Raw genomic sequence first — 25,325 nt, 5'->3', positions numbered from 1 at the left:
TTATTTGCGATTAAGCTGCCCTTTGAATTTTGAGCCCATTTCTTCTGGCAGAAGTTAAACTTAAGGGGACCCGATGGTCTAGAAATTTCAAAAAACGATTTCTTTTTTATCGACATTTCGAAAGTATAGTATCGAAAGAATATACAGCGAAATTTTCATGCGGAAACTCCCAATATTATAGCTTCTACAACCCATTAACTAGTAAGAAAGCTGCCCGCGCGCCTCTGTACCTCAAACTTTACACTCATTTATCTAGAAACGACTATTTTTGGCACGGCGGGGATGAAAAAAAATTCAACCGAATCACTTGAAATTTTAATATGTTGTTCACAACATATATGGCTATTGTCGAAACTAGAATCATTTATCATTTTTTTAAATAATTTCCTATTTTTTACACTGAAAAACTAGTGAAAAAATACCCGATTTTACGAACTTTTTTTTAAAGCACGCGATTTTGTCAATTTTTAATTTTTTCGATTGGTTCTAGTTCCGGCCATAACTGCGCTCTTTCTGATTAAGAATCTTCTTGAATTTTGTGTTTCAGATGAGTAGAAGTCTCGAAATCACCTACGCCGTCCGGGTCCATTTTTTTTAGAGGGCCATCTTCAGCGGTATTTTTATAATAATAAATATTGTTTTTAAAATAAATAAAAATTTTTTTGTATGCTCAATAGATGAAGTAATAAACACGAAAAGTTGAAGTATAGTTTTCTTTTAAATTCTTAATATCAAAACAAAAAAAAAACGTGAAAATAGGTGACATTTTCGGCTCTAGACCACCGGGTCCCCGTAATATTCACTTTCGGTTATCCAGGTACTTTAGGCCTTTTCTTAAACCTAGTAAAACAAACCAACTTAATGAACCATTTCGATCCTTATGCTAAGCTTTTAAATCTCATTCTAGAATTGTGATCGGTTCCACTTTAAACCATAAAGAAATCGGTACTATATTATCTCAATAAATGATTGAAGATGGTGCATAACTCTAGTTTTATCGTTAGCTGATGCATGATTTTTTTCTGTAGCTGTACATTTTTAGAACTCAACGCTTAATGATTTCCTGCCTTTCTCGCCTAACGTCAAAACTAAAATGATCCATACATTATACGTACAGGGTGCCCTTGGTGTCGGTGGGATGAGAGGCGAGTAACCGTTGAGTTTAATAATAATAATAACTTTACCACTGCTTTTGTCTCAACTATACCGATCTTCTTGAAAATGAAATCAACCTTGCTAACAAGTTGAAGGTTCAAAAAATTAAAGAAGTGGTGACCAAGAACTTCAAAACTCGAATTCTTTTTCGTCTTGGCAACTCTTACAATAACCATTGCGTTGAGCTCCCAACCTCACAGCCATTTGTTATCTCAGAGCCACGTTCGTATTCCAATTTTCTAGCTAATCTCCAGTAAATTCCTCATAATTTGTTCGTTGTGTATTCGTCAAAGTGAACGCCATTTTCGCTGATATTTGTACAACATCCAGCTTAATTTACCCGATGTCTGTGGCTTTCACTAGTTGTTTTCTTCTACTGAAGAACATAGGAGCTGTAAAAGAATTTCAGATTTAGAAATCAATTTATAAGTAATGCTTTTGGAAAAATGTTTAATCATTTTGTTATTATTTAATCTCTGCTTGCCAATTGACACAGAAGGCGTGTTTTGTTCGAGCAAAAGTTGTAGAGTCTTAGGTCTCAATCAGAAAATCTATTATGAAGTGGTCTAAAAGAAAAGAAAGTTTTCTGAGTAAATACCCCAAGTTCCCAAATGCGATATTCAAAAAGAAATCCATTATTTTTGCCTAAAATTCAAAACTTTATTTAAGGCACTCGCCTGTTACGTACTATTACGTAGAACCGACTGTCGTGGGAACGAAGGCTCCGCCTCATTTTCGATGGTTTTATTGGGTGTCTCTTTAAAAGCATGTAAAACAGCATTGTTTTGAGTATTTTATTTTTTGGTCCATTGTTAAAAAATAAAAAAAAATATTTGTCCATACGACGTTCGTTCAAAAAGTTGTCAGTCTTCAAAAAATGGTCTTCACATGGACAATGGACACAGATATATAAATATTTTAATGAACCGATTTTTATGATATGAAATTTAAATGACATAGAATTGATGTCGTTGTCGTGTGAAATACGATCATTCGGAAAATAAATGTTAGTATTTTTTTTGGACCTTTAAAGTAAAAGAAATGGTCAAAAACGGTTTTTCATTTTTGAACATCCGCCATTTTGTCAAATTTAATACATATATCTGACAATTATGTGAAATTATGTGTTCTGAAATGATGAAAGTCATTTATTTATTTCTTCATTAATTTCCATTCCTCAAATTTTAAGTAAGTTGGAACAGTAATCTCCCACAAAATGCTCATTTACATTAGATTATTTTACTTCACGATATTATAATTGATCAAAATCAATCATTAATCAAAAAAACGACACATTTATTAAAATTTACCATTTTCTGAAAAAACTACTTGAAAAAATTTACACACATCCACACATATGTATGCACGTCTACACAGTTATTTAGAGGCTCAGGCGAATTTGTAGGAATAAAGCATTTCAACGCCTGCCACACCTGCCATATTTGCCGCTCCCCAACTGGTCAGTCTACCCCTTCCGTCCATCAGATCTTAATTACAGTGTCAGCTTTTGAATTCGACGCATTTTCACGTTTTTTAATCTTGTTGCTTTCGCCATAAATTGCTAAATAATTTATATGTATGTAACTGAATTGGCTGGAATGCATACAAACAAATACATCCACACCATGTACGAGTGTGTGTATATGTACTCAAATAAGTAGACATGCATGGATACATACATACATACATACATAGTATGCATATGGATATATTCCGATACTTGTAATGCCACAGATCGATTGCAAATATTGAACTGTTCAATAAATAAATATTAAATTACTAAACAGTGTACATATGGACAGATTTTTTGGCCTGGAATGCGGTACTTTATTCCACATGAACGAGTGCGAGATGTCAAGAATACAAAAAAGCCTTAGCGTACGCTAGCACATCTCGGGTTTTCTAAGGTTTCGTCAACGGAAGTATTAAAAGAAATTGTTTTGACCAGTCAAAAGAGTGCACTTGAAAACTTACCTAAGGTAAACAAATAGTATATATCTATGTAAAGGTAATAATATTTGGCTTATTCATAGCGTGGAAAAGTTTTTAATGTTTTCTACTGCGCATCATTCATGTTTTGGAAGAGCGAGTTTTTCTTATAATATGCGCAATGTTCTTCATGCCACTTTTTTACGTTAGTTTTGTAAAAAAAAAAGTATAATTTATACTGCAACAAAAATAACATTTTTTAAAGTTTCAAACTTTATAACAAGTAAAATAAACTTAGTACAACATTAAAATGCAGCAGAATTTCGAACTTTTTTCAAACTTTTTTCTAGCACACAGTTTTGTAGCTGCAACGTGCAAGTTTGAAGTCGCTAAAGATTATATTAAATTTTAATATTTTATTTTTGTTGTTGCTTTTTTGTTATTGTGTTTGATAACCTGGATATACTCTTCCATACAACGCTTGTCCCCTTGAAGGGAGGAAAATGCAGAGACCGTCAGCAGAAAAATTATTAAAAATCAATGGCCATTTTCAGAAATTTCTAACTTCCATTTTTTAGAATTTTGGACACACTTTAAAACTTTTCACACAAATTAAACACAAAAGTATGTATATATATAAAAGTATATATAAAAAAATCACAGCGACACACTTTTTTAACGCACTGCATGTAAATATTCTTTGAAAATACGGGCCTAGATGTTTTTGTTGTTTTAAAATAAAATAAGTAAAAATTCAAAAATTGGGTTTCACTAATTTTATTCAAAATACGGCCCTTAACAATTGTAATTGAAAAGTAACATCATTTAAATGCCCACTATGCCCACGTAACCAGGAAAAATCCACCAAAAAGTCGCCGTCGATTCATAGGTGCCTAAATGTTGAAAACGTCGAGACATCGAAGTTGAAGGTTGTTCACCAACACTTTGCGCTACAGCAACAATATTCTCAACAGAACATGCAGTTTATCGTCTATCGGTCCTTTTTCTATCCTCGACAGAACCAGTTTCTCAAAATTTTTTCACAAGTCGAAATTTAACATTTTTAAATCAGATGGCTAACGTTTTAATGCTTTCTATGTCAGTAATTGTCAACGAAGTACACAAAAATCATCTGAATTTTAATTAAGTTGGTATCACTAATTCGAACTACGAAAACGTCGAAATTAATAAAATAAGCATTTTTCCCGAGTTCGTGATGGGAATTCGCTCGTAATACATAATAGGATTTAAAGGCAATGCTGAAAGCATTGTTGTCCTCTTAGTAATATTTTTTTGTACCTTCTATTTCCTGATACCTGTGCTTTTTATTCTTCATACGCCCGATTTTATAACGGTCGGTAATTTGCTCTCAGCTGACCTTTTGGGAGCTTTTTATATTGAGCTTCAAAGCAGCTTGATGTGCAGTATAATGCCAACTCACTTTATTTGTCCTTCTTCCACCGAATGTGTGAAGTTGTATGAGTGAGATTATCATGCCAAAAATACTTTCAAAGGTAAACTATTTATTGCCTGCGAAAGAGCAGCTATTGTGAAGAAACAAGTTTGATATTTTATATGTAGTAGAAAGTGGAAATAGAGCACAGGCCCATACTGCCTGCATGTCACTAGCAAACGTACTAGGCTACGATGGCCGCTAAAAATCGAACAAAGCGTACTTACCTCAACCAGAAATTTTTTTTAAATTTATTTCTATTAACTTAATAGCAAAACGATCACTTATAAGCTAATCCAAATTCTAAAGTGGTTTCCATGCTTGCCAAAATTTAATTGCATACCATTACCACTAAATACATGAGGTACCTGTAATTTCCTTTCGTGCACTAAGTGCTGTTTCCGTAAAAAAGCGTACACATCGCATCCGGATTACTGGGCGATAGAATCGCCTTATTGTGCCACAGAAAATACCAAAGTCGACGTGCATATTTTCAGAAACTCTAATATTTCAATTTTATACGGCGCGCATTTCGTGCTAGCACGCTTTCAATGTCACAAACGGAACAGAATAATTGAAGAAGAAAACATTTTGAAGGTGCACAAATGGTGCGAAGAAGAAGGGAATGACTTTATAAGACTGCAAAGTATGTACATATGTATGTATAGTGAATGTTTGCAATAGGCTGTAGCGAGGGGCTGCTGATAAAATTTTTAAACATTTTTATGTAGATCTTTAAACACTAAATATTTTAAAAATTAATTTTATGTAAAAAATCTCGATTTTTGGGCGTATCTCCAAATCGGTTCAGCTCATATAAATCTGAACATTTTTTCGAAAATCTTATAATATAATTATCGTTATCATCATGCATGGCACTACAGTTCGATGGGAGCCTCAGCTTCGCCCACAATTTTTCTCTATGCATCTCAGTTCATAGCCATACTAAGGTAGTTGGTCGCTCCTAAGCTCTTAGATCGTCCTCAACGTCGTCTAACCATCGCTTCCGCGGTCGCCCTCTTCGCTTTTCACCACACATGCGTGCATCCAAAACTTTGCCGTATTCTTTCATCTGGTATTCCTACAATTCGTTATTATATCTACTGCGATAGAAACAACTTTCTTCCCGTACTGGGCCCAGTATTCTTCTTTCCAATGTGCTTAATTCTGTAATTGTATCTATTTGTCGAATATGACAAACTGGTCCACTGGTCGAATCAGTGTTTCATATTAATAGGTCTATTTATAAGTTCGTGCGGTTTTACAACAGATGGCGTAACTTGATTATTATTCCATCGATCCACATTTCCAAACATTCATTGGAGAGCTACTGTCGTAAGGCACAAACGTCAGTATAAGTTTTTTATTTGAAGCGTAAACAACAATATTTTTACCACACTTGAAAATGTCGAATTTCGTGCCAAATAATGTGTTTTTGCGGGGAATTCTTCTTCATTATTTTAATATGAAGAAAAAAGCAGCCGAAAGTCATCGTATCTTGGTGGAAGTTTATGGTGAGCATGCTCTATCTGAGCGAACGTGCCAGAAGTGGTTTGCACGCTTTAAAAGTGGTGATTTTGGCTTGGAAGACGAAGAACGCGAGGGTGCGCCGCCAAAGTTCATGGATACCGAATTGGAGGAATTGCTCGATCAAGATCCGGCTCAAACGCAAGAAGAGGTTGCAAAAACTTTGGGAGTTGATCAATCAACCATTTCCAAACGTTTAAAAGCCATGGGAATGATCCGAAAGGTAGGCCATTGGGTGCCGTATGAATTGAAGCCAAGAGACGTTGAACGCCGTTTTATGGCATGCGAACAACTGCTTCAACGGCACAAAAGAAAGGGTTTTTTGCATCGAATTGTGACTGGCGATGAAAAGTGGGTCCATTACGGCAATCCAAAACGTCGGGCAACGTATGGATACCCTGGCCATGCTTCAACATCGACGTCGGCGCAGAATATTCATGGCCTGAAGGTTATGCTGTGTATCTGGTGGGACCAGCTGGGTGTTGTGTATTATGAGCTACTGAAACCGAATGAAACGATTACGGGGGATGTCTACCGACGACAATTGATGCGTTTGAGCCGAGCACTGCGAGAAAAACGGCCGCAATACGCCGATAGACACGACAAAGTTATTTTGCAACATGACAATGCTCGGCCACATGTTGCACAAGTGGTCAAAACATACTTAGAAACGCTCAAATGGGATGTCCTACCCCACCCGCTGTATAGTCCAGACCTTGCGCCATCCGATTACTATCTCTTCCGATCGATGCAACATGGCCTGGCTGACCAGCACTTCCGTAATTACGATGAAGTCAAAAAATGGATCGATTCGTGGATTGCGGCAAAACCGACCGAATTTTTCACAAAGGGAATCCGTGAATTGCCAGAAAGATGGGAAAAAGTAGTAGTAAGCGATGGGCAATATTTTGAATATTAAATTTGTAACCATTTTACGTCAATAAAGTTTCAAATTTCGAAAAAAAACCGCACGAACTTATTCATAGTCCTATTATATAATATATTTTGCTTTTCGTTCCTCTACTCAAGAGCTTACTTTTTAACAGTCTAACGATTGCAAATTATGCTCTGTTTGCAGCCAGCTCACGGTCTTGGGTAGCAATCGTTGTACCCTCCCTTTTACTGAGAAGCAGTCCTAGGTAGTTAATTTTATCCATGCTTTCAAATTTATGATCACCAGTTGTAAGGTCTGGCCCTTTCTCGGTGTGTTAAGCCTTGCTTTTGAAGTACTTGAAATACTTATTTTAAAACATTCATATTTCTCGCGAGGATGACCAGGTCATCAACAAAGCCATATATTTGGGAAGGTTTGGTGATTATAGTCTCTGATGAATCAACACCTTTAATTTCATAGTGTAGAATCAGATTAAACACAAGCGTACACAACGCGCCTCCCTGTTTACTTCTGTTTCAACTCTGAATAAATTAAACGCTTTGGCTTGTAAGAACACTTTGGAATAGGTATCTGCTAGGGCTAGACTTGGTTGGTTAAAGTCTGTCCGGTTAAGTTGTTGACACCTAAGGCAGACAGTTGTTCGAGACTCTCGAACAGTGGTTTGCCCATAAGTGCATAAAGCAAGGTATTCACAGAGGAAATGGTTGCTGTTTCGACAAATTCGTTGATGCCGTTGCGCCAAAAATGGCCTGGTCTGGTGTGAAAGAAGTTGTTGAGCCAGGTTTTAAGGACCTCGTTGTTATCGAAGATAACGCCCTTCATGGTTTGACAGGGAGCGGAAAAGATGGTAATCGGTCGATGAAAGATCTGAAGAATACGGTGGACCTCACATTCGAGCTCTCGGAAAGCGGATTTGACGACTTGTGCAACATGAGGCCTGGTGTTGTCGTGAAAGAGTAGGAGTGGGGCCTGGTGCTATCGAATAGCCTTATTCACGCGGAGTAGCTGGGCAATGTAGAGCTCCTGGTTGAGCGTGGCATTTTTTTCGAGCATTTCCCAGTGCACCATTCCCACCCAGTCCTACCAAAATCATATCATGATCTTCTTTGGATGAAGATCCGACTTGACTCTCGGCTTTGGTGTATCTCCTGGAGCCACCCACTTCTTTCCTCGCTTCATATTGATGTACGAGTATAGGCACTATTTCTCATATTCTGTGACGATTCGGTACAAAAAGCGCTGTTTATGATCGCGTGTTGCTCAATGGCGGGCGAGATGCTGAGAAGCAATATCTTTGTTTTTTCGTTGAGCTCGTGAGGCACCCGGCTCCCAATTTTTCGGTAAATCCCATTAAATGAAGGTGATTGAGAATCGTTTTATTATCGCAGTTCCTTTTTTCCACCGATTCACGACTGATTGGGCGGCCATTCTCCTTCAAAAGTGATTTGAGACGGTCTTCATCGAACTCAGAATGCCTTCCGTTGCGCGACGTGTTATCAACGTCAAAGGCGCCATTTCTGAACTTTGGAAACGATTTCCGTGCTGTAGACTCGCCTATGACACCTCCTCCATACACGTCGCAAATGTCCCGGGCTGATTTGGTAGCTTTTTGACCGCAATGAAAAGCAAGTGCAGGTGTTGAAAGTGTTGATGTTTGTCTCCTGGGTATTCCATTTCTAAGCTTTAAAACTAATACACAATTAAATAACTCAAAAATAAAATTAACATAATTTTGTAGAGCGGAAAGAGTTCTATCGAATGAATGCTTACCCTTTGTCCAGCAGCAAACAATTCGTTGAACAATAAAATAAAAGAAAATATATAAATGCTACGAACTTATTTCCCATCCCAATACGTGCATATTGTAATGCTCGAAAAGCGATACATTTTCTTTTTGAAACTTTATTCCACGCACCTTTTTTCAGCATCAAAGCAAGTCGAACTTCATTCAAGGTACTCTACATGGCGAATACGATTTATTTATTTACAGCAGTACCTACTCAACCCAATGTTTAATGATTGGAGATATTGAATTTCTCTTCTTTTTCGAAATGACTCTGGCATCGTACCGGTTAGTTAACGCATACCCCTCATGGGTCGTCCAGACTGCGTAAGAGGAGACGTAATTTCCAGGAACCATTTTTCATTTATTCCGCGAAATTTTTTTTCCAATGAACCGTGTATTATACGTACATACATGGATACATACATACATTGCACGTACATTTACAGAAATTATCCGTAAGCAAAGGTTTCCGTCAACCTTCAGTGAATTAAAGGCTCTCAATTACCACGTAATAATAAATTCGTTTAAGCTGCCACCCATAAAATAAAAAAAACTTGTTGCCCCTCTTCAAATTTAAATATTTATTAGCAAAATTACAAAACACAGGCCAATATTTTAAATCTGTTTTCGCAGCAGAAAACTCAAAACAAAAACAATGCAATTAATAGAGTCTAATAAACAGAGTCCACGTGATTAAGCCGGTTTCGTTGAAATCAATTAAAAATGCATTAAGCTCGAATGTAATGTAGAAATACGCTTCCACACACCCTCATATGTATGTATGTGGGCATGTGTATGTGTGTGTGTTTTTAAGTCGGTCAGCTGTAACTGAAATACGCTTTTTTTATTCGACTTTAACGCCACTTGTACTGTACGCTTCTTTTGCAAAACTCATTTCCATTTGCACATAAAAAAATTCCCGCCGAAAAAGGAAAATAACTGCGCGAGACAGAAAAACAAAGGCGACATGTTTGTTGCCAAAAATAATGAAAACATCGTAAATTTTATACAAAATAAAAGCAAAAATGGCAACAAAGTATAATAAAATTCTTTTTTATAGTGCATACTTTGTTGTTTTGTTTTGTTGTGTTTTCTTCTTAAATTACAGTCTTTAATGATATCAGCACTTTAAAACAACAAAAAAACATTTTTGCCCTGACTAAATATGTACATATATACTAGGAGTGTCAACTCTGGGAACCAATTGATTTTCAGGTCCCGGAAAATCCCAATTAGCTTGTATTAACTGCGGGATCCCTAAAATTTCTAAACATCGAGCTGAAAGAAGTAAAAAGTTGTTAATTTTGATAAATTAATTTAATTTGAGAAAAGAGAGGCTGAAATATGAAAATTAAAGGAACTTGAGATGCTGGCCAATAGGAACATCGCCCGAAAACTGTACCCGAAAGTTCAGCGGCTTAAAGAAGGTTTCAAGACCGGGGCGTTTACCTGTAAGAACAAAGACGGCGATCTGGTGACTGGCAAGCAGAGCAATCTTAAATTATAGAAGAAACACTTCTCGAACCTGCTAAATAGTGACTACTGTGCATCTCAGAGGCAATTTGAAGATCCCGATACCCCAATCGTTGACGACGGAATTATCGTTCCGTTACCCGACCATGACGAGGTGAGAATAGCAATATCACGGCTAAAGAACAACAAAGCCGCGGGCGCCGACGGACTGCCGGCTGAGCTATTCAAACATGGCGGCGAGGAGCTGGTAGAGTTCGTGGAGCAGCCCCTATGCAAAATATGGTCGGATGAAAGCATGCCTGCCGATTGAAATTGAAGTGTGCTCTGCCCAAACCATAAGAAGGGTGACCCTGCAATCTGTGCCACTTACCCCGGGATGAGTCTTGTAAATATAGCGCATAAGGGTCTAGCGAGCGTATTGTGTGAAAAGCTGAGACCGATCATCAACCAACTGATTGGGCATTATCAGTGTGGTTTTAGACCTTGAAAATCCACAATCGCCCTGATATTTTCAATAAGCCACGTCCTGGAAAAGACGCCTGAAAGGAGATTCACCACACACCATCTTTTTGTCCACTTTAAAGTTGCATTCGGCAGCCCGAAAAAGAGTTTCCTATTTGCCTCGATGTCTGAATTTGGTATGTCTGCAAAACTAAAACGACTAAGCAAAATGGCGTTGTTCAATACCAGTAAAACCATAAGAATTGGGAAGGATCTCTGCGAGCCGTTTGGTACCAAACGAGGTTTCAGACAGGGTAATTCGCTGTCGTGTGATTACTTTAACCTTATGTTGGAGAGGATCGTGCAAGCCGCAGAACTTAATCGCTCAGGCACAATTTTTTTTAAGAGCGTACAATTGTTGGCGTATGCCAATGATATTGATATCATCGGCTTAACAACCGCGCTGTTAGTTCTGTCTTCTACAAACTGGATAAACAGGCAAAGCAAATGGATCTGGTGGTGAACGAGGACAAAACGAAGTACCTCCTGTCTTCAAACAAACAGTCGGCGCACTCGTGCATCGGCACCCATTGACGATAATAATGTTAGCCTTGAAATTCAACAGAGAATCTATCTTGCCAACACATCTACTTTGGACTAAGTAGGCAATTTAGTAGTAAAGTCATCTCTCGACGAACGGAACTAACAATCTATAAGGCTCTCATCACTCCCGTCCTAACGTTACGATGAGGCGTCCCTTGGAGTGTTTGAGAGAAAGATTGTACGGAAGGCTTTTGGGCCTTTGCACGTTGGTGACGGCGAGTATCGTAGGCGATGGAACAATAAGCTGTATAAACCTTACGACGACATGGGCATAGTGCAGCGAATAAAGATCCCGCAGCCTCGACAAAACGCTTCGGCTTTGAAAGTATTCGATGCTATACCAGTTGATGGAAGCAGAATGAGAGGAATACTTTCTCCGCTTTGGAAAGATCAGGGGGAGAAGGAGTTTGATTCAATTGGTGTGTCCAACTGGCGCCGGTTAGCACGAGAATGAAACGACTGGCGCGCTTTGTAAAAGTCGGCTAACATCGTTTAAGCGGTTATCCCGACCATAAAGAAGAAGACATTTTCGACCCGTCTGTTCCGTGTTATTTTAGGAACTTTGGCACTTGACGACAATTTTACCTGTACGCCAAAACTCCGATCATAGGAAAGGTGACCAAAATTCGGTAATAATTTTATCGATAATATGCAGCTTTTATCTACTAAAGGAATAAGTTCATAAGTTCATAAGTTCTGCATTGCTGGAATATTACCCCTTGAAAAAAATCAAATCGATCAAAATAATAAGTATTTGATGAAACCAATTTCACAAAATAGAAACAAAAAACATGTTTTAACTTTTTAGGCCACCCAATAAGACAAGCGAAAAGATTTGTTTAACAACGAATTTTCAGTTCGAAAATGATGATAGCTTCATAACGTAAGTTGTGGGTAGAAGATAATTTATTATGTATTTATTTATTGTTTTTTTCCTTTCGGTTTATCATTTTATACCTTTTTTGTTAGAATGCACGTCAATTGCGCGCATGACGTCAACAATAACTAAGCGCTTGAATTTTTTATTATTTCCCTTTAAAAATAGAATGAAGATACGAGTTTAACTGGGTTTAAATCTTAGACAATTATCTTGTAGCAAATTGTGAAATATGCACATAAATCAGTTTAGTTTCAATACTTTGCTCGTTTCACTTAAACTTCGCAGTTTTTTTTTTACGCTGTGCTAAAAAAAAAACTTTCCAGCGACAAATTTTGCTTACACAAATGTTTAAGTTAGTAAACAAATTGTCAAAGGCGCTATTTATGGTTTCAATTTTGTATAAAATATTATAACATATTTTTTCTGTGGGTGTGTGCGCGTTTTTACGATGACACAAATATTTACTTAGTGATTATTAACTTATACTGAAATCTTTCAAGAGCTTTGCAAATTTTCATGCTTTAGAGATATGATAACTACTAAATGTAAGGGGGTAAGTGGTGTTGTTCCGATACAGCCAAGTATGTAAGGACTTATTAAAAGCATCGGAGAGAAGTACTCAATGTTTACTGGTATCGGAATCATTCTAAAATTGACACAGAGAAGCCTTTTTTGTTATTTTCTAAAGGACTGGACATATGCTTTTAAGATCGTTATTTCTTTTTTTATGAGTCACTCTTTGGGCCCAAATCGGTGACGCCATATACGCTTGAAGCATTGATAGCTTAAGCCTTAACAAATCCTCTAATCTTTTGGACTGTTTTTGACTAAGCAAAGCGGTCACTGAAGTGTATACGCGTAAGTCTAGGGTCCAATTACTTCTTCTTCTTCTTGATTGGCGCTATAAACGCTTAAGCGATTTTAGCCGAGTTTAACAAAGCGCGCCAGTCGTTTCTTTCTCTCGGTTAGTCGCCATTTCGACTGACAAACACCAAGTGAAACCAAGTCCTTCTCCACCTAATCATTCCAACGTAGAGGAGGTCTTCCTCTTCCTCTGCTACCACCAGCTGGTATCGCATCGAATACTTTCAGAGCCGGAGCGTTTGTATCCATTTGGACCACATGACCCAGCCAACAAAGCTACTGAATCTTTATTCGCTGCACTAAGTCTATGCATTCCTATCTCAATATTGCACGTCGAAAATCGTAATAAGTCATGGGACGAGAATTTTCACAAATTAATTCCTTCTTGTGAACGAGATGAGTTTTTCAAGACACTGAGAAAAGAACAATTAAGGAGAACGTTAGAAGTAGGTTTATGCTAAAAGATACCAAACTTTTCGATAAAAATATCGACTTACAGGTCATCAGACGTAGTGTTGCAAAGGCGAGCCTGTTAAAAGACAACCCTCGTATTCTATTGCATTCCCTACATCACCTTCGGTCATTTTTTTAAACAAGTTTTCAATGTGCAGATAGTATAACTGAAGATATATGGATGATTCTATTAACGATCCGCCTGATATGTTCATGTGCATATGTATGTGTATACAAACATATTTACTCTTAAAATTAGGGATTTATGTCCAACATACCCATACATGAATTGATGCGCTCCAAAAGTGATAAGTGGACGTGGACTAACAAAAAGGCTAATGAATATGTAAACTGTCATGTCATGTGTGTATGTGTGTGTGTTAATTTGCATCTACATATACAAAGTATACCGCCAAAGTATTTTATTTGCATAGTGTGTGAGCACGGCCAGTATGGGGAAAGTTGATTCAGACTTTAATTAACACTGTAAAAACGATGTATAAATAAATGTTCTACACAAATGCGTTTTATAAAGGAAATAATAAAAATATAGATTTACGAGTACATATACGTACGTATGTGTCATAGTATGAGCACACTTTTTAGCACAAGTTTTTGTTATTAGAATTTTTTATGCGATACTGAAGCTAATTACATTTTATTTGCCTACGTTTATTTGTATGTAAATAAATGCTCAGCTACGCACGCATACAGGGGGCCTAGAGTCGTACATAAAGTCTGTTGAAACAAATTACGAAACAGAAATATGAAAAATATATAATTACTTAGACGACCGATATCTTTATTAAACTCCATGTGAAGAGTTGAATAATTCTAAAAACTGCTGTCATTATTACCAGACTAAAAAAAAAATAATATAAAAAATAAATATAAATAAAATAAAAATATCGCTGATATTTCACATGAGATTCCTGCCCACTCTCACTAAAAATGTTTTTTCCTAAGCCGTATGAGAACAGCGGAACTTCGAAGACATTTTATAAGGCAATTATAATATATGTCGAAATAAATTCAATAGTACGAAATAAATCAAAGGTCCTAAAAGATCTCAATTCGCCTAGTTCTGCAGCGAAGTTGAGCCAGTGAGGGCGCACGCAAGAAAATTGCAAGTATTGAAGTAAAGGGTGATCAATTTAGAGTTATCGGATTTTAAATTAAAATAAAACAATGAAAATTCAAATTGATTGGGCAATCTTTATTATTTTTGTGTAGAACCATTCATAACAGGAGGCCATGAGGTGTAATTCGGCCATCCATAAACACTAATTTTGAAAGACTCGTTGGGGGACTTCAATCGAATAACTTAAGTAATATTGGCTTCCCATGCCCCAATAGAAGCTGGTTTATACACAAAGCATTTAGACTTTTCATACCCCCACAAATAACAGTCCAAATGTGTAATATCACAAGCTCTTGGTGGCCAATCCACTGGTCCGAGACGAGAGATAAATTGCTCACAGAAACAATGACGCAGTATATACATTTTTTCACGCTGTTGTAGCCTTGTAACAGTAGCGCGATAGCGTTCGCCATTCACTGTTACATTGGCGCCAGCCTGTGAAGAAATATTAGCTTATAATTCCTCCAGTCCATAGGCCGCTCCAAACGATTGTTTTCAATGGATGTACTGGCTGTTCTTGATTGACTTCGGGTTGCTCTTCAGCCCGAATACGGTAATTTTCTTTATTAACGTAGCCATTAAGTCAAAAGTGGGTCGCATCGCTGAACACCATAAATTGGCATAAGCGCGCGATGAACACTTTTCACAGAGCGTCGATTTTCGTGATACAATTACGTAAACGCTGTTGAGTCATAGTCTGTCTTTCCTTGATGAAATCTCAATGAATACTGAAAAAAAATTATGTATTTAGTTTGACAGTAATCACGCGTGATCTGTAAAAAAAATCGCTATTGGAAAAAGGGCCTCCAATCTAAACAACTTTTATTGCTTTATAAAACAATTATATATCTAAACTCCCCAAACGATCTTGGCGTTCAGATTGGTTAACGATTCACCAATCTGAACGCGAAGATACCCCACTCAGCCCATCAATGAAACGTGCTTTTAGGAAATAAATTTTGTAATCGTTTTACCGGTATCAATTGAAGCCCGCGGGTCATCATTTGAACCCGTCCTACTTTTTTATCTAGTACCTGCTTCTCGGCAGCCAATGATGAATTTCCGGGTGTATTTCTGTCTTGAAAAAGCTCCTCCAATTGTGGAAAATATCAAGACACACTACACAAATAGGAGGAGGAGCTGGACCAAAGACCCGCTAAAGGGTGTAAACGCCAATTGTACATATATTACATATACATTTATTCTCAAGCACAGATGCGACAAGTGCACCTTTTAATTTACGAGCATACATACATATATTTGTAAATATGTAACTATCCATGTCAATAGCGACGCACATTTTTCATTTGTGTAATGCTCAGACTTATTAAATTTTATTGGAGTGCTTTTGTGTACACACAACCGGCATGATATGCAACAATTTAATCAACTTAATTACTGTTATTTAAAGTGTGGTAAAGCAACAATAAACTTGACTAAAATGGTTTTAAAAAATGTTATCTTTTCATTCATTTATTTTGCTAGTATGCCTTAGCGCCGCAAGCAATAACAGCGTAAATCGGCTAAGAATTATGTGTGTATGTATGTGTACTGAGTGCATTTGCCCTAACCTTTCGATTTCTTCTCATATACACCCCGTTGAAAAATTATAATTATATAACTATTTATTATAAACATACAGTTCATACTACATGAAACAAAAACCAATTAACGCAAATCTTAAAAGTTTGTAACAGATTTCACCAATTTAATCAGAATTTTTTCAGAGTTTTTCTGGGTATGCGGTTTTAGAGTCCAATGAATTTTAGTGTAGCAAAGTGCAAGCTCCAAGTGAGTACCGTCGATTTTTGATAACTTTTTTTTAATAAAAAATCGAAAATGCACTTTGTGCGGGCAGTTCAGCGAACAATTTTTTTCAAAAATCAGCGGTATTTTGTAGTCACTTGAAACTTGCACTTTGTTATACTAGAACTGAATGGTTTACAGCAAAGTACCCAGAAAAATTGTAGAAATTCTAATTAAAAAGTTTTAATGAAATTTAAAAGAAAAATGTTTAAAGTATGAAACTTTACGTTATATGGTATTTTTCTATAGTATGAACTTTATTTTTATAAGAAAATAGTGGAGTGTTTATAATTTTAAAACGGGTTGTATATGAGAAGAAATAGTAGGGGTATGAAATAACAGTGACTTGGGCAAGTGTAGTGTATTCCACTAATTATATGTACGTGAAATCTTATCTCTCTGATGATGTTTTCTTAATTGTAATTAAGCAGACATAGGCAAAAATTATTCTTAATTAATATTAGTTTGGGGAAAAATAAATACATTACTTTTTTGTAAAATTTTTACGCAAATGGTTTAAAACTCTTTTATGGTCGACCTTTGGCTCTTGAACGATGCCACGACTGCTAACATGCCGAGCAACTTCGACTATTTCTGTGATTTTATCGACATTTTCTTTAGCATCCAAAATGCCTGAGCGGAATCGACGAAACCAAAATTGCACGTAATCAGCTGTTACAGCAACGGCATCATAAACACCATTCACAATTTCAGCGACCTGGCCTGGCTTGTATTTTCGCCTTTATCAAAGAAAAAATGTAAAATGTACCGTTTTTTTTTTCTTTTTGTTGACTTCCATTATTAACACCCTGTAACTCGCAACTGAATGGAGCAAAAAAAAAATACTGCAAACGATTGTTTTTTAGTGTAAAATATCACCTTGAAAACGAGCATATACTTTAAATTGTTTGATCGAAACTTTATGAAATATCGCACCAAAGCAGTAACAAGTCAGACTTGAGAGAGCGAAGGAGTTGCTTCGCCTGGCCGAAAGCGGTCAATTTCCGAACATTGTGTTTTCTGACAAGAAAATTTTTCAAATTGAGCAATTCGTAAACTTTATTTAACCGACCGTTCATACGAGAATTTGAGTCCTCCATTGGCCACCAGGAGGTCGCACCCGCCACAGGTAATCGGTTGGGTCGCTGTAACCGCAAATGGGCACTCTCCAATAATTTTCATCGAGCCTGACGTCAAGGTAAATGCGAAATATTATCGGGAAAGTATTCTGGAGGTTGTTTTGAAGCCGTGGGCAGGCAAAGATTTTTGTGCTAGACCATGGGCGTTTCAACAGAACTCGGCACCATCTCACAAAGCTCGAGTGAACCAAGAATAGCTAAAACACAACGTTCCGAACTTCGTAACGTCCACACAATGACTCTCAAATCTACCAGACGCGAATCCGATGGATTATTCTCCGAACTAAAATATTTACCAGTCTCGAGACGCTGAAAAAAAGCCATTGTCCGCGAGTGGGCCAAAATACCTACAAGTCACATTCGGGCAACTTGCGATTCGTTTCTGGACCGTTTCAAGGCCATAGTCAAAACAAAAGGTAGTAATATCGAGCAAAAATAAATTTATTCTTAATTTTGTATTATTTTCACACATTTTTTATTATGAATTGAATAAAAGTAAATTTCTAAACTAAATTTATGGCCTTTTTAATTGGTTACACTTCGAGTGCCAGACTCTGTATCTAACACTTTCGAACCTAATAAAAAATGTCATTCATTCACAAATCGTTCGTCTCTCACTTCGAATATTTCTTGTTTCAGTTTGCGACCTTTGATGCCGAGAAATGTCAAAACAAAAAATATTAAAAAATTCAAACAAATACATTTTCGAACTATAATCACGAAAATGGGTTCAGTTGCGTTGTGCCCGGAGAAACAAAATCATAAAAGTGCGGCGAAAAAAGCAATACGCGATGGCATCAGTAATATAGAACTAACTGATATAGTGTATGAAAAAAATAATAGGCAAACATACTCGTATGTATATGTATCGCGTTGTACCAATATATGTGTATGTGTTTAAGTTTGTGCAACATTTCGGTTGAGCAAGGAAGCTACTTATTGAATAGTGTGTGTGTAAGGTTGACAGCAGTACCACCTACTACTAAGTTTCATTGTTAGCTGGACAACCCTAGTCGGGTCTTCGCCTACTGTAGAATATGCCTCCAATTGTCTCGGTTTCGTGTCTGTGTCCTATATGTCTTCTTCTACACTGTCAATCCGTCTAAGCGGCGGGCGGCCCCTTCTTCTCTGTCTGTGGCATTTACCGAAGAGTATTTGTTGAGGTGAGTAATCCGTGTTAGCCCAATATGTGACCTGCCCATCTCAATCTGTTGATCATGATTGTGGTTATCACAGATGGATGCGCATATAGTTTTTCCAGTTCATGGTTGTAGCGTTTCCGCCACTCGTCGCATTATCGCATATCGCGCCAAGAAATTTTCACAGAACTCTTCTCTCGAAAGTCTGCGGTTTCTGTTTATCTGCATCTCTGAGTGTTCATGTTTCACTACCGTATTGCAAGATGGAAATTACATATAATTGAGCCATACAATGAAATTTTTGTTTTTTTGTCTAGGAGGCGCCTCTTTAGGTGTTGACACAGCGAAAACTAGCTACTAAGTTTGGTGTGACGTTAAAGTTCCTCGGTCAAGGTGTTAAGTCTTGCGCAATAGACTGTCTCAAAGTGCATTGTCGAAGTTAGCTCTGCAAAGAGAAAATTGTGTCGCATAAGCGCTTATTATTTACGATGAGTACAGAGGTGAAGCAATTCCACGACTTGTGCATTGAGTCAGGCCTATTCTTGTTCAAGAGTTGCAATCCGGTTTTTAATCAGTCTGAGTGCAAGCGTAAAGAAAAAATATTTAAAAGCTCGACAGGCATTGGAAGATCATTACTAGAAAGTTTAGTTCTTTTCCGATCGGACCCGGCCTCAAAGTGAATTTCAGAGAAATGAAGCGTACGTATTTTTCCCCAGGCTTTAAGAAGTTGCCGCACGACTCAATCCGAAATCATCGTTGGAATTCATTCGTTGAGTATCTCCAAAGCATCGATTTATCGCATTTTAACTGATAATTTGGGCTTACGAAAAGTCTGTGCCCGTTTCATTCCGCACAAGTTAACTGAGGACCAAAAATTGCTCAGAATTCAACATTCGAGAAAACACGAGGACTTCCCTTACAACATTGTAACTGGTAATGAAACATGGAACTGGTAGCTATATTTCGATAAAGTTGTCCTACGATGGAAAGAATAATGAGGTAGTGTCTATCGTGTTGCCGTTACTTTGCTCTCAGCGAATTTGACAGTATGAGCTGTGACGCCACCCTAGGCTTGTAACAAGATGAGATACTTCTTTTTCAAAAAGGTTGTTTTGGTTTCTTTAGTATTATCTGGTTTTTTTGTGCTACTTTCTTACTATAATTATACCTCTATGGCCTTAATTCGCATTCAATAAATTCAAAGGCTTTTTAATATTTATAAAAAGTTTCAAATCTTAAGAAGGGTTGAGAGAAGAAGATGCAATATTCTTGCATTACCCTAAAACAAAGAAAATAATTAGATTTTCACTTTCAAAACATCAAATTTTATAAGAATCAACAAATTTTCAATAGCACTGATATCTTCTCAGCATAAGTTTTAAATGTTAGAGTGACCGTTTTTAGCCTTTTTTATTATTTGTTTTAAGCTTTAAATTAAGAAAAGAAGCAAATACCAAACTGAAAAAATTTCTCATTTTGGGTATAAAAAGGCACTAAATATATTGCGAAGAACAAAGGGTTGGCAACACTGCACAAATAAACCAATGTGGCGTCACGCACTCTCTGATGGACGCAATCATGTTTCTATCATTCTTGTCATAGTACCAGCAAAAGTGAAATGTCTAAAATGGCTGCTAATGTCATGAAGTGAAACTAATTTCTTTTTTGTATCATAATGTGGAACTTACCAAAGCGAATTCATTAAAGTTGGAGACACTAGGCGAACAACAAGATTTTGTTTATTAGAATGTCACGTCAAGGTAGAAAGCAAAGAAGTGATTTACATATTTATTTAAAACAAATTGCCCTTTTCCTCGTTATTTTATGATATTTACTTATAGACAGCTTTTTCAATTTAAATTCATTATAAAATTTCAGTTTTCAAATTATAAATTTGAATGTAAATTATACGTTTCATAATTTAATTTTGAGCTAGACCAATCAGCTAATCTACTGCTACCACTTCCAATAGATTCACCTTGAAACGTGCACATTATTTTTGAACCTTTTCGTTTTGTTTACTCAACAATAAAACCCAACACACTTCACTTGCACAAAGCAAATACACTTGTAAGCAAATTTTGACGAAAGGAAGTCAGCAAAGCCCTGCCAACGCTTATCTTTTCATTTTTTACCACGCAATAGTACGCTTTTTATGTAAGTTAACCCTTTATGAAGTATTTGGTCGAGTTTCTTCTCCAATTTGCGAAGAGTATCTCCATGTTGTTCCACAGATGGATGGACCTACAGCTTTATGCCGCCTCCAAATAGTTGATGGTTTTTATAAGACAATTTTCCCTCTGATGGTTTAGTGCATTTTCACCGCATTAGAAACAAAATGGCGTACATTCGTTGTATGGAGAAATTTACAAACAATCAGGGGGATTTCTCAGCAACTTCCAACTTGTACTTAAAAAATAAATAATTGGCGCGTACACTTCTGTTAGGTGTTTGGCCGAGCTCCTCCTCCTATTTGTGGTTTGCGTCTTACTGTTGTTCCACAAATGGAGGGACCTACAGTTTCAAGCTGACTCCGAACGGCAGATATTTTTATGAGGAGCTTTTCCATGGCAGAAATACACTCGGAGGTTTGCCATTGCCTGCCGAGGGGCGACCGCTATTAGAAAAATGTTTTTATTAATTTTGCTTTCACCGAGATTCGAACCAACGACCTCTTTTTGTATAATTTTTAATAAAAACTGTTGAATTGAAATGAAAACTTTGTGAAGTTTTCCCAATTTTTGCTTCAAATTTTAAAATTAAATGTATATGTTTATTGTGAGACAATAAACTATATTTTTATAAAAAAAAATGTTGAGTATGCACAAAAAAACGAAGTGTCGAAAATTGGTTAAAATGTTGGGGTGCTACCATTTTTCCGCTGGGTGTGCTTTGAAAATACGATATTTCTCCCCATCAATGCCCCCGGATCATTCCATTTTATTATATTCTACAATGTAATTTGCACCAGATTTTTATGTTTGTAATGTTACTAATAATTTGTTGTATCTTCTCTCCTTCTATGATATCCTTGCAGAGACATGCGCCTTGATTCCAATTCCAATGAGGATTGTAAGACGTCGACAGACTCGTCATTGTGCGTAAGTTATCGATGCCTCCAACACCTATGACCGGAATAAATAATTATCGGTTTTTGTTTTCTTTGTGTTTCTTCTTTCACATTCTTCTTCTTCTCATAATAATACTTCAACTATTGTTCATGCAGAAAGTAAAATTTGACACACTCTCAGTCTGGGGTGGCTCAGAGAAGACAGATACCCGTTTGCCAATAACGGACTATTCCACTTTGGGCGGACCACGACACAATTGCAGTCCATTTCCGCTATCGAAAGATGTTAATAATCGCTTCGTGTTGTGGTAAACTAAATATTTGCATACTTACATTTCCTGCTTTACCTTCAACTCATTTGAAATAACTTTTATTTTTGGTTTTTTTTTCTGTTATTCTTCAATTCGCAGGGAGGGCGATATAACCACACTCGAAGTGGACGCAATCACAAACATTATCGAGGAGACACAAAACGAGACTAATCCAATTGCCGAACGCATTTATGCCGCTGCCGGTAATCAGTTGAAAGAAGAATTAAGCAATAACTTAAAAGGTGCCTCACAGAAATATATTATATATAATTTATATGTTTGGCAATATAATGTATTTTCTTTGCTCCATAGAGTGCCGGACTGGTGAGGTGTGCGTCACTCGTGGCTACAATTTGCCAGCCAGGCATGTGCTACACACCGTTGGACCAGCTGTTAAGGAGACATCAAAAAGTGCTGCTGAAAGTGCATTGCATTACTCTTATAGGTAATTAAAAAGGAACTCTGCGTGGAAGTAGCCCTAGGTGTAGGGAAGAATGGATGTCAAGGAACAAATTTTAGAGTTTATTTATGGTGTGTTTAGACATTGTGACACAAATGGTAGCGAGATAGTGAAATAAACGTGTGTTCCGCCATTAGAGCGACATCTTCGCGTAAACTCAGTAAGCCATGGCACAAGCTCCCTATTGCTATGCCGTTATACTGAGCCTGCGATCGTGCCTTAGCAAGTCTCGAAATATTCCCAATATTAACGCCTAAAGAGTCTCATAAAAGTCCAACGATTAGCTTGTGTAGAAATAACAGGTGCGCTCTGATCGATGCTTCAGCACAATTATCATTAAATTGCTCCTTAGACTCCCAGACCGGTGTAGCGTCTTCCAAGCTGAGATTTACATATGCTATAGACAAAGTAGCTAAAACGATAAGACTAATGGACCTACCTCCGGCAAACTTTAACATTTTTGTTCATAGTCCAGCAGCGATCAAGACACTGACCTCAGTTCAACATGTGTGAAAGAATGAGCAGGCCGCTCTCGCTGGGAGTTGAGGTATATGTAAGAGCGGATAAGTATGCAAGGAAAGACTTTGGGCTTGATTTTCATCGAGTGGTAGAGAACATAATCGTTCCTCTAAATGAACTGTTCACTGTGATTGATTTGAGCGTAATCGTGGAGACCAATAAAAGGGGATCTCTGATTGCTAACTGAAAGGTTTCCAAAGCGCTCTAGCCAAAACTGAATCTTAAGAGGACAAAATGTTGGATTGGATTCAACAGAACAACTACCAGCGTCCTCACAGGTGTTATAACGGGTCACTGCGCCATTGGCACCCTAGCAATTATAATGAGTGTACCTCACAATGACTTCTGCAGGAGCTGTGGTGATGAAGAGGAAACTCAGTCGGTACAACACATCCTCTGTAAATGTCCTAAAGTTCAATAAAACCGTGTCAAATATCTTGGCAATTATTTCTTTGAAGATCTGGGAAATTTGCAAAAAGATCCAAGTGGCTTAAGCAACTTAGTTAGTGTATGGAAATCAAATTCAGGTATCACAATGGGCCTTAGGGCCACCGAGTGTCTTGTCTTAGTCAAGAAACCTGGCTAACCTGAACCAACCTAACACCTTTTGTATTTTCCCAGCCCCTCTTTTGTTTTCAAAACGGAAAATAATACGCCTGAAAAGGTGCAACATCAAGAGACCGAGAAATGCTCTACTATTTTCTTTCTTTGATCCGGAGAGGTAATGAAGCGATTAGGCCTACTCACATAATTTTTGTTGATAATGAATAGATTATAGGCGAAACAAGCAATACGCATGACTTTTCTCCCGCAACAGTTCTCTCGTTCCTCTCACATTCCAAGTGAAATGGTGTTGGTATGGTCACATCTCTTCTAGTTTCATAATAAGAAAGGTAAAATGCAAGATTGCGTAGATCGAAGTGAAATTTTGAGAGCAATTTTACCATAACATAATTTTAGAAGAACTACAAGAGAGAAGAAGTGCGAAGAAAGTGTCAACATAGCCATATTTTGTAAAGAAGTTAAGTTAATGTAATGACTGGAGCTCTAAAATATTAAAAATTAGAATGCCTTTTGGGGTTTGAGCTTCGGAGCTTACATAGAAGTCCACTACAAAGAAACGTAAAGATCAAGCTCAATCTGGTATCACTAAGGACCAATAGGTCTATGAGATGGCTTTCAGCCAGCCAGGTCAACTTACCCTAACCTAACCTAACCTCAGTTAATGTAAACATTGGAAATAATAGAAAGAAAGGAGTTGTTTGTAAAGATGCATAGAAAATACTCTAAAATGGCGTCTGCTTGACAACTGATCAAGCGTGAAAGAACAGGTTGATAGAAGCTTACGTCCTGAGATTTGCTGACGTCAGACACGAAAGAGTATGAATAGGTGTAAAAAAGAAGTGCCAATGTCACATATAAATGCACGAATAATGCAAATGATAAACAAATTTGCCAAAATTCTACGTGAAGGGAAAGTAATATGTGGAGATTATTATATTTTTTCTATATCAATAAAATTATGTTTCTATGCATACCTTACTTTGATTATTCATAATATGTAATGACTTACGCTTTATACATAGAATGAATGCAACCTTTTGGCTGAGTATCCTCCATATTTAGCGTTAAACTACAATCACAGAAAGTATTTGAATGTCCGATGCTCTTAGTGGGAAAAGCACAAAAGCAGCTATCTTACTAATCAAAGCCTCAAAAAGAGTATTTCCCAGTTCGCTGCGAATATTTCTCTTAAGGCATCTTAGTTATTCTCGTAGCAGCATAAAGCATCCCCCATAAATTGTTACTTAATGTTAACGATGTGGCAGGACTGAAGTTTAAAGTTGTATTGATAACAGCAATAAAAAAATTCATTACTTAAATAAAGTGACATTAATGTTAAACTAATGCGACTGAATTAATGATGAAATGCTACACACATAACCTCTAATTAAATAATTGTAAAAATATCTGCTCTTTGTCAATACCGACGATTTATCCTCTCAATTTCTATGAGAAGGGAAGCAAATTGCGATTTGAAGTTGAAGGTTTTGATGAAATTTTGAAAATTTGTATTAAGTCAGAAATAGCGATCAATAATAGGAGCTTTCGAAATCATAAATCTCTATAAATGTAGGGCAAATGCTACATTCGCATCATCAAAACTCGTACGTTTACAGAAGTCACTCACTCAGTGGAAATGTAACTCAATACTCCGTGGAAATCATCATTCCTAAAAAGTTGCACATACAGCTCGGGGGCAAAAATATCACACCCCCAC

General features: G+C 37.0%; 1 protein-coding gene across 5 annotated transcripts in view; it reads left to right on the top strand.

Annotated features, from left to right (window-relative positions):
* Positions 1-25,325, top strand: part of LOC128866232 (protein GDAP2 homolog) — a 145,880-nt gene that overhangs the window by 45,176 nt on the left and 75,379 nt on the right. For all 5 annotated transcript variants that reach the window (XM_054106796.1, XM_054106797.1, XM_054106801.1 and 2 more), the window contains 4 exons: positions 21,722-21,785; positions 21,911-22,062; positions 22,165-22,307; positions 22,378-22,510. In XM_054106796.1, the coding sequence (XP_053962771.1) occupies positions 21,726-21,785; positions 21,911-22,062; positions 22,165-22,307; positions 22,378-22,510 (488 nt within the window). In that variant the 5' untranslated portion in view covers positions 21,722-21,725. The remainder of the gene's footprint in view (positions 1-21,721; positions 21,786-21,910; positions 22,063-22,164; positions 22,308-22,377; positions 22,511-25,325) is intronic.

The sequence above is a fragment of the Anastrepha ludens genome, chromosome 6 (assembly GCF_028408465.1).
Source record: "Anastrepha ludens isolate Willacy chromosome 6, idAnaLude1.1, whole genome shotgun sequence".
Taxonomy (NCBI): Eukaryota; Metazoa; Arthropoda; class Insecta; order Diptera; family Tephritidae; genus Anastrepha; species Anastrepha ludens.
This window is presented reverse-complemented; position numbering and strand designations above follow the sequence as displayed.